Source organism: Saccopteryx leptura, chromosome 3 (assembly GCF_036850995.1).
Source record: "Saccopteryx leptura isolate mSacLep1 chromosome 3, mSacLep1_pri_phased_curated, whole genome shotgun sequence".
In the NCBI taxonomy this organism is placed as follows: Eukaryota; Metazoa; Chordata; class Mammalia; order Chiroptera; family Emballonuridae; genus Saccopteryx; species Saccopteryx leptura.
This window is the reverse complement of record NC_089505.1, coordinates 262,930,205-262,948,590: the sequence shown is the minus strand read 5'-3', so window position 1 is coordinate 262,948,590 and position 18,386 is coordinate 262,930,205. Positions and strand designations below refer to the sequence as shown.

At 39.9% G+C, this 18,386-nt stretch overlaps 1 protein-coding gene across 5 annotated transcripts in view; it reads left to right on the top strand.

The window, feature by feature from the left end:
- The window catches only part of EML6 (EMAP like 6), a 263,423-nt gene that overhangs the window by 144,704 nt on the left and 100,333 nt on the right, over nt 1-18,386 (top strand). For all 5 annotated transcript variants that reach the window (XM_066378261.1, XM_066378260.1, XM_066378258.1 and 2 more), the window contains exons 12-16: nt 571-738; nt 1,683-1,789; nt 6,919-7,037; nt 8,095-8,281; nt 11,781-11,886. In XM_066378261.1, the coding sequence (XP_066234358.1) occupies nt 571-738; nt 1,683-1,789; nt 6,919-7,037; nt 8,095-8,281; nt 11,781-11,886 (687 nt within the window). The remainder of the gene's footprint in view (nt 1-570; nt 739-1,682; nt 1,790-6,918; nt 7,038-8,094; nt 8,282-11,780; nt 11,887-18,386) is intronic.

The following is an 18,386-nucleotide window of genomic DNA, read 5'->3' as shown; positions in this document are numbered from 1 at the left end:
TGACCGGGGATCGAATTGGCAACCTCTGTACTTCAGAACAATGCTCTAACCAACCGAGCTATCTGGCCAGAGTTCTTAGTTTTTCTATTGAATTTACCATCTAGGGATGATGTTTACTGAGTAAAGCAACCAATTGAAGAGAAAAGAATTTCATTCTCCCAAATGTACATCTACTTGACCCCAAATAGTAATTTGACTTTTTTCACAGAATTATTTTCTGTTTCCCAATGGCATGGACTGCCCATTTTATCTAGGATTTAAATAAGAGTGTGAAAGATATTCATTCTCCAGCATTTATTTTCAGTGTCAGTGAAGCAGTAGGCAACATTTGAAACAGGTCTGGATGTGTCTTTAGCCACAGGGCTTACAACTCATTTTTAACTTAATCCATACTGGGATAATTGAGATATCTTTTGGAGCATTTGCTTACTTGTTATGATATGTAATAACTGAAAATTATTTTGTAATATATTGAAAGATTTTACTACTCAGCATGAATAGGAATGTAATTTTCTAACCAAATACTTCTATTTTTTTTGTATGTGTAACTAATCTCAAAAATATCTTCAGGAGCCAAATTTAGAAAGTATGTGGGCCATTCTGCACATGTCACCAACGTCCGCTGGTCTCACGACTTTCAGTGGGTCGTAAGCACGGGCGGGGCTGACCACTCGGTCTTCCAGTGGCGATTCATTCCAGAAGATGTCAGCAACGGCCTGCTGGAAACGGCACCCCAGGGTAAACTAGGAATAATTTTTTCACCACTTGTTTATTTTTTAACAAAAGTTTCAAAGAATATTCTAACATCTCTTCTGGAGGTAAAGAGTTAAAGCAGCTTTGAAAAATTCATTTCTATAATAAATTTTAAAGTTAAAAGAAAGAATAGAAAAAAACTTTAGAGGTGAATATGGGTCAGTGTTTAATTTCCTTCAGAAGATTTTGCTTATGCTAAATGCAAGTTGAAGGTCTAAGGTTTACATGAAGACTTGACCTCTGAAGATAACATGAATGTGTATGTTTCAGCCTCCTTCAGACGGTTGTAATGGGCAGTGGGTCTGCTCAGTCAGGCTGTGGGGTGCCAGGGGAAGCTTTGGAATGGAAGTTGCCTCCAGAATGGGTTCAAAGAATGGTCCACAATCCAGGTCAGGTATTCCAGTCCAATGGATATGCCTTCTTTTTATTGATTGTGATGGCAGCAGGAATGGTCAGGTAATAAAATGAAAACTGATTCAAGGAAAGGTTTATATTGGGAGGGGTTCTACAGTGACCTTAACCATGGCAAATACGGACATTTGGTGGGCATGTTAACAGGAGAAAGCGGCCCTTTACTGAAATAAGTGGTTGGATTTCCTTTTCTACCAGCCCTCTCCTTGGTAAAATCTGCCCCCCACGCCCTTTTCAAGGCAAGATTTAAAACTCAAAGATCTGTTATCTAAAAGAAGAATGGAAATGCAGGGGAGGGTGTTGTCCCAGCCTGTCAGTGCTCCTGAAAGCAGTGGGGGTATGCTGAATTTAAGCAAAAGATAAAAGAAAAAAAAAGATGTTTAAAGAATTTACCTTAAATGAAAACTGGTGTAGTCTATATTTACTTCGATAATAGAAAGAAAATATTTTAAATAAAATTTTTAGCTTGTTAGAGTCTCAGAATGTTTGCTTGGTTTACATGGGTTGTGTTTCTGCAGAAGGCGGCACTGACTCCTACAGTGAAGAATCTGACTCAGAATTATCCGATGTGCCGGAGTTGGACTCTGATATTGAGCAAGAAACTCAAATCAATTATGATCGCCAGGTCAGTAAGCAGGCAGCCTCGTAACAAATGTCCTATGACCCAGAGCTCATCAGATTTGGACATTGACTAAAAATGGCTGGTACTTAACGCAGAAGAGCATCAACACAAGAATAAGCAAAGTTGTGTACTTCTTGTCTTTAAATAGGTTTTTTAAAAAGGCATTTACCTAATCACATCCTTAAGGAAGGGAGTAGCAAAGTTTCAAAAGTGATAGCATTTGGGATTTTTTTGCCTCTTTAGCACCTAAAAACTTTGAAATATTTTTTGGAGAAAAAAAATGTGCAAATAAACTATCTTTATTCTCTCTCTTTTTTTACTTTGAGAGGAGGGAAGATAGTGAGAAAGACTCCTTCATGTGCCCTGAGATCTACCTGACAACCCCATTTGGGGCTAATGTTCCAATCAACCGAGCTATTTTTAGTGCCTGAAGCCAAAGCTCAAACCAACCAAGCCACTGGCTGAGGGAGGGGGAGAGAACCAGTGGTCACTTTTCTTGTGTGCCGTGACTGGGAATCGAACCTGGGACGTCCATACGCCTGACTGATGCCCTGTCCACTGAGCCAACCTGCCAGGGCCTCATTTTTTATTCTCTTAGCAGATCATTAAAGCATGTATCTTCTGTACAGAATAGGTTGTCTTGTAGCCATGATAGTTTTCAAGTGAGCTGTTATCATGGTATCTTTCTTAACTTATGGACACCATTATCCATATAATTGAAATAAAAGCCCAAATACAATGCACATGATCTCTCCAGTCAAAATCATCTCTAGTATAGAAGCTGGGCAATTACATCCAAATTGGGTCCTAGTTTTTTGAAAATATACATTTTATTTCAGCATTAAACAAAATATTAAACAACATTCCTTCAGGGGAATCTGGACACATATCACTTTGTTCTGGCAATAACTATAGGGGTTCTGTTTTCTTCCTTGTCACTTAACAAAGGTATGTGAAGCAGATTCTGTCCATGAATGTTGAGTAAGATTTCAGACCCAGCAACTGTCAGCACTGCCCGTGGAGACTTACCATGTAGCCTCGGGACAGCTGCCATGTATCGAGTGTCTCTGTGGGGCCAGATTCTGTGCTTTAGACACACCAAATTCAACCCTAGGATAACTTGGTGAGGTTAAGTAGTCTGCCCACATCGCCTGTATTATCAGGGTAAGAATGCAGACCTGAGCTTCTCTCCAAAGTATACATTACATATACTACTTGGCTTTGCTTCTATATAAGAACTCACTTTACTGATTTCAGATTATTTTTTTTCAGCCCACAATCACCACTCATTGATTCAGTGTTTGAAACATTTTATCAGTAAAAATGCCATTCAACTGATGGCTCGGTCCAACTTCATGACTACATCAGTTTGACTGTGAACTGATATAATGAATTATGCAATAAAACTATTAATGATAAGGCTTTGAAAGGAAATTATTAATGTGAAAATAGTATGCAAACACTAAACAATATTATGCCCTGATATGAAGGGGAAATGGAATTTAAGCACAATGAATATAAAATCCAGGAGCAAAAAAAAAAAAAAAAAAAAAAAACCCACAAAAACAATTTTCTTTTTTCTTTTTTTATTTTCTGCATAAGAAGAGCACATTTTATTAATTTTAATGCAGTGACATAAATCAGGGTACATATGTTCAGAGAAAACATCTCCAGATTATTTTGACATTTGATTATGTTGTATACCCCTCACCTAAATTCAAATTGTCTTCTGTCACCTTCTATCTGGTTTTCTTTGTGCCCCTTCCCTCCCCCCACCCCCTCTCTCTCCTTCCTCGCCCCCTCCCCACCCCACCCCACCCCCATTACCATCACATTCTTGTCCATGTCTCTGAGTCTCATTTTTATGTCCCGTCTATGTATGGATTCATATAGTTCTTAGTTTTTTCTGATTTACTTATTTCACTCCGTATAATGTTATCAGGGTTCATCCATGTTATTGTAAATGATCCGATGTCATCATTTCTTATGGCTGAGTAGTAGTCCATAGTATATATGTACCAACAAAAACAATTTTCTTTAGTTGAGAAGTTATTATTTACTAAAATCATACTGGTAAAAGAATGAACAGTCATAACTGTGCTCTTTAAATTTTCTCTGAATCTTATTTCCAGAGCTTTCATGGATATTATTTGATTTATGTTCACAGTACTCCTGAGTTATTCCTTAGCAGGGATTTTTTTTCTGCTCAACAGGTTGGAATTTGAGACCCACAGAGGTTGTAAGACTGTTCAAATAAGCAGTAGAAATTTCAAGACTAGCATTCAGTGTTCCAAAGTAGTTGATGAGCTGAGGAAAGCATCATGGATTTAAATGAATAATTATATTTAGATGTTAAAAGGCTTAGTTCAGAGGTCAGGAACCTATGGCTCGTGAGCCAGATGTGGCTCTTTTGATGGCTGCATCTGGCTTGCAGACAAATCTTTAATAATAATAAAAAAATAACATTAAAAATATAAAACATTCTCATGTATTACAATCCATTCTTTTCCTACCACTCATGTTCATGGTTGTGGGTGGCTGGAGCCAATCACAGCTGTCCTCTGGGGCAACACCAAATTTTTATTGGATAATGCGTAATGTACATGGGTCGTTGTATGGCTCTCACGGAATTACATTTTAATATATGTGGCGTTCATGGCTCTCTCAGCCAGAAAGATTCCTGACCCCTGGCTTAGTTCATTGCACCTGCAATAGAACTGTAGTGAGATATCTTCAGGCTTCTTTTTTTTTTTTTTTGTATTTTTCTGAAGCTGGAAACAGGGAGAGACAGTCAGTCAGACTCCCGCATGCGCCCGACCGGGATTCACCCGGCACGCCAACCAGGGGCGATGCTCTGCCCACCAGGGGGCGATGCTCTGCCCCTCGGGTGCATCGCTCTGCCGCGACCAGAGCCACTCTAGTGCCTGGGGCAGAGGCCAAGGAGCCATCCCCAGCGCCCCGGCCATCCTTTCTCCAATGGAGCCTTGGCTGCGGGAGGGGAAGAGAGAGAGAGAGGGGAAGGAGAGGGGGAGGGGAGGAGAAGCAGATGGGCGCTTCTCCTATGTGCCCTGGCCGGGAATCGAACCCGGGTCCCCCGCATGCCAGGCCGACGCTCTACCGCTGAGCCAACTGGCCAGGGCCCAGGCTTTCTTTTTTAAACAGGTTTTTGGACAAATCCTAAACAGGGATTTTATTATAATATTTTGTGAGTTTTTCAGTATAATGTAGTTTCATCAAATGAAATCTTTCTACCAGACCAGGCAGTGGCACAGTGGATAGAGCATCAGACTGGGACATGGAGGACCCAGGTTCAAAACCCCAAGGTTGCCAGCTTGAGCGCGGGCTCATCCAGCTTGAGTGTGGGCTCACCAGCTTGAGCGCAGGGTCTCTGGCTTGAGCATGGGATCATAGACATGACCCCATGGTCACTGGCTTGAGCCCAAAGGTTGCTGGCTTGAGCAAGGGGTCACCCCCTCTGCTGTAGCCCCCCAGTCAAGAAACATATGAGAAAGCAATCAATGAACAACTAAGGTGCCGCAACAAAGAATTGAAGCTTCTCATCTCTCTCCCTTCCTGTCTGTCTGTCCCTATCTGTCCCTCTCTCTGAGTCTCTGTCTCTGTAAAAAAAAAAAAAAAGAAAAAAAGAAAACTTTCTTATGAAGTTAAGAAATTATTAATGGATTGTACGTATTTAATTTTCAATGTGTTAAATTGATGTATCTTGGTAGTAGGGCTTAAATACATGATAGACAAAAGATTGATTTTTAGATTCCTTTGAATTAAATTGTAGAAAATGTTCTGTCAGTTGGCAGCACATTTTAGGTCCTAGGTTAGACCAGGAGCTTCCCTCTGTAGCTCAGAGTCTGATCTGTCAAGATGCATAAGGATATGAAAAGAAAATAATTACAAAGAGTGATTACTATGACTCTTGAGGTCCACATTTTGCAAATGTCAGAATCATCAAGAGATTTTTTTTGCTTTAGAAGCAATTATAACTATTTATATTTTGATAACTTTAATAATTTCCTTTATTATTTACTAGAAAATTAATACCTTATTATCTGGATATAAATTACGAACTATAACAAATCAAGAAAAAATTATTTTTAACTCCAATAAATTGTTAGTTGTCTTCATTAGAGAAGAATAAAATTTGATCTCAGGTCTTATGTTCTCAATTTTATCTTTTCAAAGAAACAACTTTTAGTTTTGTTTTTCTTTCCTATTGTTTTTCTAGTCTTTATTTCATTTATTTTGGCTCTAATCTTTATTATTTCTTCCCCTCTACTAACTTTAGGCTTGGTTTGTTCTTCTTTTTCTAGTGCCTTTAGGCCTTTAGGTTGTTTATTTGAGATCTTTTCCTTTTTTATAATTATGCATTTATAGCTATAAACCATCTATCCTCTTAGGACTGATTTTGCAATATCCCATTAGTTGTGAAGTGTTGTTTAAATTTTTGTGTCAAGATATTTTTTTATTTCCCTTTTGATTTCTTCTCTGATCCATTGGTTGTTCAGGATGTGTTGCTTAATTTCCACATATTTGTGCATTTTCCAGTTTTTCTCATATTATTGATTAATAGTTTCTTACTATAGAGGTTAGAAATAATACTTCATATCATCTCTATCTTCTTGAATTTGTTTAGGCTGGTTTTGTTCCCTAACATACTATCTCTCCTGGAAAATATTTCATGTGCACTTGAGAAGAATGTGTATTCTGCTGCTATTGTATGGAATGTTCTATTAATGTCTGTTAGATTGTTTGATTTCTGGTGTTCAAATCTCCTGTTTTATTATGGATTCTCTGTCTGGCTAATCTATCTATTGTTGAGAGTGGAATATTACAGCCCCAACTATCATTGAATTGATGTTTATTTCTCCTTTTAGTTTTCTTACTATGTGCTTTATATATTTAAGTGCTCTGATATTGAGTGCCTAGATATTTATAATTGTTATATCTCCTAGAATTAACCCTTTTATCATTATATCCTTTGTCTCTTGTGACTGTTTTTAGCCTCATGTTCTCAAAAACGGGATTTCCTGCATTTAAAGGGTTTCCTGCGAATGTCAAGATACTGTTTTTAAAACCTGAAAGAAAAGAGTCTCACTTAAATGTATTTGTTATGCTTTAAGGTTTACAAAGAAGATCTACCTCAGCTAAAGCAACAAAGTAAAGAGAAAAACCATGCAGTGCCCTTCCTCAAACGAGAAAAGGCTCCTGAGGACAGCTTGAAACTCCAGTTCATACACGGGTGGGTGGCCTGTCACCAGCCGTGTCACCAGGCCCAGGGTGTCCCCCTCTCTGTGCTTGCCTGCTTCGGGCTGGCTCTTCGCTCCAGTTTGTGCTTCCTTGTGATGAATATTTTAACCGTTATTCTGTGCCCAGATTTCTCAGTCGGTGTTCTGTGGCCATCACGTGTGTGTACCAGACTTTTCATACTCCTGTCCTGCCATGGTGCGTGTGCTGCTGCAGCTCGTTGTAACTGCATGTTCTTCTCCTCACCTGCTCTGTTTCCATCAGCCTCAAACTCCTGCTCTAGTTTGCTTCGCTCCAGCTAGGACAATGTTTTCTTTAAAAAAACATTGCTCCGAATAATTTTGAGATTTTGAGAATTATCTACAACCTTCAAACTTTAAGTTGAAATCCAAAAGTACAAATGGTTGCAAAGAACATAATATCTAATGTTTTATAAACACATTACTCATTTAAATGGAACCTACATGCTGTGGATATTTGATGCCCACCATCATCAACTTAAAAAATACATGAACAAGTGCTTCTGTAAAAGTGGGAAATCTTCTATCATTCAGATTTCTTCTTGAACTCATATTTTTATTCTACTTCTCCCACAGAATTTTACCCTAGTGTAATACTTTTTATGCTTGAAAGTCTTTTATTGGTTACCCTTTCATACCTTCTGCAATTGGTTCAAAAATGTCCACAGGTTCAATTTAAATTTAGTTCTTAGTAACCATAAAACTGTCTGTGCTGTCCAGTATGGTATCCACTGAGCACTTGAAATGAGGCTAGTCTGAACTGAGATGTGCTCTGTGTGTAAAATGCCACAGGTGTGTTCTCAGACTGGTCAGGTTTAAGAAAGAGCACAGATAGTAGCTGAGGATCTATTGTAGAAACAGATGCCATTAAAATGATCAGAGCCCATTCTCCCCCATTGAAGTTAAGCAACTATGAAGACACCAGGGTTTCTCCTTGTGCATGTCCATATGCCAGCTTTACCCTCTGACCACTCTGCTCTGTTCACTCACTGTGTATTCAAATGCTGGGCATTCCTCGGACCTGTGCTTCAGTTACAGAGGCTACGACTGTAGAAACAATCTGTTCTACACGCAAGCTGGAGAGGTGGTCTACCACATCGCAGCAGTCGCCGTGGTGTACAACAGGCAGCAGCACTCCCAGAGGCTGTACCTGGGCCATGACGATGACATCCTCAGCCTGACCATCCATCCAGTGAAGGACTACGTGGCCACTGGGCAGGTATGCATCTCTTCTCTAAGATGGGGGCCTCACCAAAGAGAGGGGGGATTTAATTTTCACTTCACTTTACATATTAGAAATTCAGGAAATACTTGGTAGAAATAAACCTGAGGCAGGAGCTGAAGATTTAGTAAATGCTAGAGGGAAAATCACCAATACCTACTAATGCTGTTGGGAAGCCTCCAAGAGATTCTCACCTTAATGGGAATTATCTATGAATAAGATTAACTAAAACAAATAATGTAAGTTCCATGAATGCACAGTCTTAATATACTTTCCTTATCACAGTATACACAGTATTTAATACACAGTACTTAACTGAGTACTAATGCTCAACGAATGTTTATTGAATGAACCTTTTTTTTTTTTTTTTTTTTTTACAGCAACAGAGTCAGAGAGAGGGATAGATAGGGACAGACAGACAGGAACTTAGAGAGAGATGAGAAGTATCAATCATCAGTGTTTCGTTGCGACACCTTAGTTGTTCTTTGATTGCTTTCTCATATGTGCCTTGACCGTGAGCCTTCAGCAGACCAAGTAACCCCTTGATTGAGCCAGCAACCTTGGGTCCAAGCTGGTGAGCTTTTTGCTCAAGCCAGATGAGCCTGCGCTCAAGCTGGCGACCTCTGGGTCTTGAACCTGGGTCCTCCACATCCCAGTCTGACGCTCTATCCACTGCACCACTGCCTGGTCAGGCTGAACCATTTTTTTATACTAATCTAAATAACATCAAGTGTTGTTTTTTTAATCTAAAGTCGTGAATTTAGGCTAACTTATTATTTTATTTTTTTTGCCTTTCAAAAAAAAATTCTAAATTTATCGGAACCATTTTGGAATGTTGGAATGCCTAAACTTTGGATTGAGTCTATAATTGAACAGCTATAAGACAGAGCCCTGTATTCAGTCATTTTGTGTGGGGGAAGGAAAGGGATGAAGTTAACTTAATAACCAAAGAATTGTTAAACTCAGATTTATTACCTTTCTGGTAAAGTAGTAATGTCAATAGTATTTTCAGTTTTGTACACTTTTCTGCCAATGTAGATTACTTCTTTTGTTTAGTTTTATCATGGGTTTTTAACTGCAGGATAATTGATTCCCAATAGTTTCTAAGTGGAAAACTCTAAGAAAAACTCCTGAATGGGCCCTGGCTCGTTGGCTCAGTGGTAGAGTGTTGGCCTGTGTTAGGAAGTCCCAGGTTCGATAACCAGTGAGGGCACACAGGAGAAGTGACTATCTGCCCCCACCTCTCCCCCTTCTCTCTCTTTCTTCCTGTCCCGCAGCCATGGCTAAAATGGTTTGAGCAAGTTGGCCCTGGGCACTGAGGATGGCTCAGTGGCCTGCCTCAAGCGCTAAAATAGCTTGGTTGCCAAGCAGTGGAGCAGCAGCCCCAGATGGGCAGAGCATTGCCTGGTAGGGGGCTTGCTGGGTGGATCCTGGTCAGGGTGCATGTGGGAGTCTGTCTCTGCCTCCCCACCTCTCACTTAATTAAAAAAAGAAAAAAAAAACTCTTGAATGAAGGTCAAAGGTTTATGTAAGACCAGTGGGCGCCGCCGTCGTGGCCATGCAGGTTCTCACTGGACTCAGGCAGATGGTGAAGAAGCAGGGGAACCAAAAGATGGTGAGCCATTCCGTTTATTCAGGTCTTGCACTGGCAGATGAGCAAACAGGCAGGGAAGAGGGCTTCCCCCTCATCCAGAGCTCCCAAAACCCCTCAGCTCCGGTTCCACATCTGCACTTCTCTCTACAAAACTGGCTTCTTGAGCACTCTGCATTTTCTCACCCTCCCTGCAAAAACTGGCGGGGCCCACAAAGAACCCTCCTCCAGCAAACATTAGCAAAACAATGGCCCCTCCCAAGCAGCAGTGCAATCAGCAATTTGCAATCAACTACCCTGCTCTGAGGGAAGCACACACATGGCTGCCAGTGCCATTTTCTAACAATATAAGTGAGCAAACTCAAAAAATACAAATTTTACAAACTCATTTGCCCAACAGTTTACACGAGACAACTGTTTCTGAGACTTGACATGCAGGAGGTAGAAGTCTTTGAACAGGGTTTATACACTGCATTCATGAGCTCATTGGATGAAAGCACAGGAAGGGAGTCAACCCTTGAAAAGTGCATTTTGGAGGAGAATACTCCATAGCTTTTATTTATTTGTAAAAGAAAAGAGCCATTAACTGACACAGTGGATGGTTAGCCCCTCCAAATGAAAACTAGACCATCTATTCTGCATGAGCTGACATTATTACTAAGTTTTATAAATAATTGACCACTGCTTTGCCTTTTCACTCTTCCCAATCCCATCCCACCTCCCTTTTTTGTCTGTCTTATACACAGATGATGCTTGATTCATAGGTATTCAATAATCTCCCTTTGAAAGAAAACCCATAGAGGAAACAGTGCATTTTACACCGTAACTGGTGGGAGGCAAACCAGTGACAAGGAGCCAGTCGCCACTGCAGGAGTAGCGGAGCCTTGACAGACCAGTGTAGGAGTTGATGGGATTCTGCTCAGTTACGCACATGACTTTATGTCCTGTCTTTCCTTTTAGAACCATCATACTCAACAGATTTCCCAACCTATGAATTGTAAGAGAGGAAAACCATATGACTTTTGTTTATCTTTATTACTGAGAATTAGTGTGATAGACACTTGTATCCCCTCAAGGACACTCCACCTTAATGATAGAGAATTGAGCCATGAAACTCATTTCCAGGGGAGAAGCAGGGCAGGCTTTCTTTTTTTAACAGAGGCAAAGAGAGAGAGTCAGAGAGAGGGATAGATAAGGACAGACAAACAGACACAGATGAGAAGCATCAATCATCAGTTTTTCGTTGCGACACCTTAGTTGTTCATTGATTGCTTTCTCTTATGTGCCTTGACCATGGGCCTTCAGCAGATGGAGTAAGCCTTTGCTCGAGCCAGCGACCTTGGGTCCAAGCTGGTGAGCTTTTTTTTTTTTTTTTTTTCTCAAGCCAGATGAGCCCGCACTCAAGCTGGCGACCTCAGGGTCTCGAACCTGGGTCCTCCGCATCCCAGTCCAATGCTCTATCCACTGCGCCACCGCCTGGTCAGGCAGGGCAGGCTTCTTGAAATGGGAAAAGTAACTGATACAGGTTAAAGCACTCTGATGACAGTGTACTGCTGACTTCCTTGACCAAGAAGTGGAATCTTGTGTGGAGTCGAGAAAAGTAGAGCGAACTGACAACAAATGACAGTAGATATTGGAAGTGGAGTTTTAGACGTCCCTCCACTAGGAGCCGTGCACTAGGTTAGGCTCTCCTGGCACCCAACTTGATGCCAGAACAATCTTCTTAGACTCTTCCTGTCTCAGTTTCCTCATGTGGAAAATAATTCAGTTGGGCCAAATGATTTCTGAGGGTCTTCCTACTCTCCAAACGTGGTTTTTGATTCCCAAGCAGTATTAGACTCTAAAGAACATAATTATTCTTATGATAATTTGTAAGTAATGAATACACTCATCCTGTTATTTAAGGTTGGAAGAGATGCTGCCATTCATGTGTGGGACACGCAGACTCTGAAATGTTTGTCGCTGTTGAAAGGACAACATCAGAGAGGAGTGTGTGCCCTTGACTTTTCAGGTAAGCCCGTCTTCCACTGGTCATTGATGAGTGGTTCTGCGTTTCCTTGGAAATTTTTTTTTCTTTTTCTGATATTCTCCTATTTAGTTAAGTTCTGTTTGTGTATCAGCTCGCCAGTCTTAGACCGAAAATCGGCTATGCTAATCCCTCAGAAAGAAAGGTGGCCTTCAGGTTACACATCCTTTCCTTGTCTGCCTCATTTCCTCTCTCCCAAGTCATTACCCTGAGCTCCCCGCTGTGTTCTGCATTTGCTTGAACGGTTTGAAATTCAGAGCAGCTGTTGCTGTTGAAAGACTTAGTTGCAAATGTCTGGCAGTGACTCAGACCATCAATTTTAACTTTGTGCGAGTAAGTGGGAGCCCAGCACTTGCGCTTTAAATGATAAAGAACTAGAGGAAGGGCTGTAAGTTCTCTGCGAAGGGCCACTTTACAACACTGGTGCTTTGGGGATAAATTTTATATTGAAAAATAGAACTGAAGCTTCCATCTTTTCAATTTAAAATTTAAACACACTAATATAAAAAAAATACTGATATAATTTTCTTAAGAGTGAGGCCATTTTCTTAAGCTAGAATTGGAGACTGAGGACCTATCACAAAAGGTGTTTTTATCTAGAAATTTGTAGTAATCCCAACAGTAGAAATTTGATCAGTTCAAAAAAATTCTTAACTTTTCTACAAAAAAATGATTCTATAATTTCCTTCTTCTAAAATCCATTAACATCCATTAACATTCATATGTGCAATATGTATAATGTTGGTCATTAAGTGCCGTGACTGCACAACCCCAGTCTCTCTACTGTATCCCTCACTCTCTCTGTTCAGACCCTCACTGTTTCTCACCTGTGCCCTGGTCGTAAGGCTGGCTCTGATGCCCTCTGAACTTCCCTCTAGTCATCGTCCACACTTCCGCAGTCTTGGGCAGCACAGGCACATTGCCACCACGTGGCCTCTGTTTGGTTGTCTGACTCAGGGCTGATGACCTGGCTGGACATTCATGGCCTTCCATGATCTGGTCAGCCTCTCTTTGCAGTGTTTTCACCCACTAACCCGCTCATGCTCCTTTACACCCACCTAGCTGTAGAACTAAATGCACTCTTGTCCTTTGCTCATGCTGTTGCCATGTGTCTGTTCAAGTCCTACCATCTTTTAAGACTACACTGAAAGTATTTTTCCTCCATTCTTCCAGGGAGAAATAATGTATCCCTTATTTCACATCCCTTAACCCATTGTTGTCATTGCTGTCTGGAACCTCTTAAAGTCCACGTAGTATATTTGTGTCGATAGCTGCACCCTTCACATACAGCAAGCGGCTTGGGCAGCAGAGCTCGCCTCTGTTTGCCACTGCACATGTAGTGTTCTGGACACAAAAACGTTGTGAGTAAATGAATAAATGGACAAATAAAGTTTTTCTTAGAGTACTTTTTCTTGATTTTAACTATTACTATTAGAACTTCATATTTTCACCATGTTGAAGTGAAAGTTATCTTTATTCTCTAATCAATAACATGGGACAGTTTTGGGTTTTTATTTTTTATATATATAACACACACATTCTCACATACCATAGACTACTGTACAAATATGAGTTGTTAAATCATTATTACAATTACACTTTTGTTGGTTATTGATTTGGTAAAAATCAAAGCTAAGCAGTTTACACTGTACACTAGTGAGCATTTGAGGTAGAGAAGGCATGAATGTCAAGGGAAAGAGAACTACTTAGCATACCACCTGCCAGTTGAAAGTCTAGATAATACAGCCAATAAATACTTAATACAAAGTCCTAACCTTCCCCAAGTTTGATGGACATGCAGTTTTACAGTAGGTGTGCCATGTGTTCTTGATAAAGCGGTGAAATCTAAATGGAAGCCCTAATTTGAGTTTATATATGGCTCTATTTTGATTATGTGAATGAATTTCTTCTGCACTTTTTTATAGTTCTACTCCTCAATGGCCACCTGCCCTTTTCCTAAAATTAAGTTTGCTAGCAGATACATATGTGTATACTTAATAGGAATATAATATTAATAAATTTGCTCTACAGGAGTGATAAAACACCTATTAAAGTAGGAAAATAAATTTGAAATATAGAACTTAAATGTGTACTGAAGAGTCTAATATGTTCGTGTTTTTGACAGCATTGAAAACTGACTCAATAATTCTAGCAAAAAATTTGGTACCATATAATAAAAGCTATAATTCAAAATGACAAATATGTGGACTACGTGTATTTTATACACATTTCAAAGTATCAAGTTAAGTAAAAGAAAAATAGAACTCAAATTAGCATTTATTCACTGATTTTATCTGAAAATGTATGTATAAACATGTAAACAGAGTTGCAAGTAATTTACAGTAATATAAATAGAATTTAATAATCATTAGATTTTTCCATAGAATAGATTAATTTTCTTTTTATTTAGAAGACTCAAAAAAACTAACTTGTTACTTAAATACCTTTAGGGACAGGAATTAGAGGAATGTGGGGGTTTTTTGTTTGCTTTTTTTGACAGAGATGGGAGTCAGAGAGAGGGACAGATGGGCACAGACAGGAAGAGAGAAAGATGAGAAGCATCAATTCTTTGTTGCAGCACCTTAGTTGTTCACTGATTGCTTTCTCATATGTGCCTTGACCCGGGGCGGGGGCTACAGCAGAGTGAGTGACCCCTTGCATAAGCCAGTGACCTTTGGCCTCAAGCTAGCGACCATGGGATTACATCCATGATCCCACGCTCAAGCCACTCAAGCTGGATGAGCCCGTGCTCAAGCTGGATGAGCCTATGCTCAAGCTAGCGACCTTGGGATTTCGAACCTGGGTCCTTCACTTCCAGTCTGACACTCTATTCACTGCACTGCTGCCTGGTCAAGCTAAAGGAATGTTGATCAAAGACATTAATTATGAGATGAGTTAGTAAGCTGGTACCCAGTAACTTGGTCTCTATATTTCTAAGAGCTCACATCTCTTCTGGGCTTAGTAGTTTCATAAAAGAGAGAACAATACATTAAGTAAACTTAGAAATCTTTCCCTTGTAAAGCAACCCTACATGTCACTGCCAAGGCAGAGAAACCAGATATTCTAGGAGGAGGTGGAGAAGTTGACTCTGCCACTGCTTCTAATTCTCATCTTGGGCAAATAAATCCCTAGATATGAAATATATTCTGCATTAAAAGTATACTTTCAGTTTTAATATTACATTTTCTATTTCCCAGATAACAACCACTGGGAAAGAGACCATTTATTCAGTAAATGTGTTATTTTTGATTTTGGAAAATTAGATTTTTGTCTTAGAGTTTAAGTATCATGTTAATATATAAAAGGCAGAAAGGAAACTAGTTGATAATTTTGGAATGTACTGATATTAAGGACTATTCCAGAAGAACTTTCACTACTATGTCTTGTTAGATCAGCGGTTCTCAACCTGTGGGTCGCGACCCCGGTGGGGATCGAACGACCAAAACACAGGAGTCGCCTAAAGCCATCGGAAAATACATATTTCCGATGGCTTTAGCCACTGAGAAGCCGTGCTACCGTCTGCAGCAGCGCTATTCAGCTTGAACGCACACCGTTATGGACGTGCGTTTCAAACTGAATGCCTGCGGTCATGCGCAGACGTGATTGCATCATCCATCCGGGGCCTAAGGGGCGGGGGAAGTGGGGGAATGCTCCACAGTCCATAGCAGCGCATTACGTGTGTCCGGCGCTTGCTGACGTCATCAATGGGCGGGTGCAGCAAGCACCGGAGGACAGAAGCCTAGGAGGCGGAGAGGCAAGAGAGCCTGCGAGACAGCCTGCTGGTGTGAAAAAGGTTAATAATGTAAAAACAGTACACACACCATACACACAATACTGTGTAAGTGTAAGGTGCTTTGTGTGTAATCATTACACAGTACACAAAGCAGCTTACACTTACACAAAGCACCATACATTTACACAGTGTGAACTACATCGGTCTTATACTATAAGAGACCACTATAAAATGTAGTTCACACTGTTCCGCAATGTATTATTATCTCCCATATCTCCCACTATTTTCCCATATTCTGAATGAGGAAACTGCTGAAATCAGCGGTTTCTGGCATTGAATCTGCCTCCTATTGATTTCATTGGGAGTGCGGGGATTTTGTGGAAGAGAGCTCCCGAGAATATTGGGTTACCACACAATCCACTGCAGCCTCCTTTTGATTTCAATAAGAGGCGGAGAAATGACAGTTTCCGACACATTTCTTCCTCTCCTATTCAAGTCAATGGGAGGCCGCAGCAGATTCCGCTCAAATATAGAGCATGTTGCTTAATTTTTTCCACGCTAGAACTTTTCCTAGAGCAGAAAAATTCCAAAGGTGGAATCCGCCACCCCCAATAGACTGAAAGAGGCCTCACACTGAGGAATCTGCTGTGCGGATTCTGCAGTGTAAAAGATCTGCCTCCTATAGAAGGCTATTGGGAGTGGCGGATTCCACCTTTGGAATTTTTCTGCTCTAGGAAAAGTTCTAGCGTGGAAAAAATTAAGCAACATGCTCTATATTTGAGCGGAATCTGCTGCGGCCTCCCATTGACTTGAATAGGAGAGGAAGAAATGTGTCGGAACTGCATTTCTGCCGTACAGGGGATCTCTCTTCTGCGGAATCCACGGGTCTCCCATTGAAGTAAATGAGATGGTGGATTCCACCGCAGAAACCACTACTTTATAGTGTGAAAGAGCCCTGAAAGATACCATGCTGTGCAGAAACTGCAGTGTGTTCTATGACGTAGTTCACACTGTTCTATATAGAAAACTTGCCACTAATCTGGAAAAAACAGATCCATTAGTTAAGCAGCTATTTACGGAATGGTAGCCCCAATACACTAGGTAAGGAGGTCCATTAGTAATAAATATTTCTCAATATATAATTAAATATTGTTTTTGTGATTAATCACTATGTTTAAATTATATTTGATTTGTAGCAATGAGAATACATAATGCATATCAGGTATTTACATTCCGAATCATAACTGTAGCAAAATTACAGTTATGAAGTAGCCACCAAAATTATTTTTTGGTTTGGGGTCACCGCAACATGAGGAACTGTATTGCCGGGTCATAGCATTAGAAAGGTTGAGAACCACTGTGTTAGATCTATCACCTTGAGTAGTTACATGCAGATGAATTGTGGTGGATTGACCTTTGTGGTCTCCATGGCACCTTCTGAAGGTGTGAGCTGAGGCCTCTTTGGTTTAATTTTATTGATAGTACTTTGTGTAACAATACAACTTTAGTCTTAAACAGACCCCTGCACCCTTTTATAGGCTGAGAATGGAGATCCAGAGGGTTTGGTGCTATGGCCCAGGGAAAAGTCAAACAGTAGCAAACGCAGAGCTAGAACTGCATGGAACAGTAAGTCAGAATCCCGAGAGAGGAGATTTGATTCTCCTGTTTAACCATGTAAACAGGGCACCAACATTGGTCATCATACAGCTGGAGGCCCTGTCTCTGTGGCTCAGGAGACCGCATCCACCTGCCTCTTACAAGTCAGCTCATTTTGGGAGGTATTGTGGAAACATACTGATAGAGCATCTGTCTCTTATTAGAGAAAAAAATTGTCATGGAAGTACACAGCAGGCAAATGACGTGAAAACTAGACAAAAAATGAGCAGATATACATGAGGATTTAGATTTATCTATTCTTGCCACTGTTCTGAAGCAAACAAAAAGAAATTTTAGTATTTTAAATTTAATTTTACTTTATTTCTAGATAGAAATTCTTTTCCGTAATATGTCAGAAAATATTTCTTTCCCTCTATGACTTGATTTTCTGCTGTCTTACTAGTGTCTTTTGATGAACAGAAGTGCTTGACTTTGGTGTAGTCTAATTTATAAATTTTTTTTAATATTAGTACCATTATGTCCTATTCAGTAAACCTTTGCCTTCCCCAGAGTCACAAGATATTCTCCAGTGCTATCTTCTAAAAGCTTCACTTTTTTCCATATGGATATCCTATTGACCCTGCACCATTTATTGCGAGACCATCTTTTTCACACTGCTCTGTGACATTGACTTTGTAAAAAAAAAAAAAAAGATATTTTTAATCAAAACCATTTCTTATAACATAATCCATAAGTCTATATTATGTTAACAAGAAGGAGTGAATTTATTTTATCTCACTTATTTGGTCAGCTCTTTAGCTATGTGATGTTATCATCACTAACCAGGGAAAACAGTTGTCTTTTGTTTTTGTGCTTATGGTAAGGAAAGTGCTTCCACATGAAGAGAAAACCAGATTAAAAAGAGAAAGGTTCAGCCCAGCCACGTAAATATTTTCTAACCTAAATACCATTCTCATATTTTGTAAAACCTTCATTGAATAATACTGATTTCCACAAGGACACCTCTAAGACTAATATGATTTCATTGTGTTCAATTCTGAAAGAAAAGCTTATGCATTTTTTATGAGCCTTGAATATGGGGACCAACTTGTAATTGAATAAAAATTTTCTCTTTCTGATTTGCCCTTTACTGTTG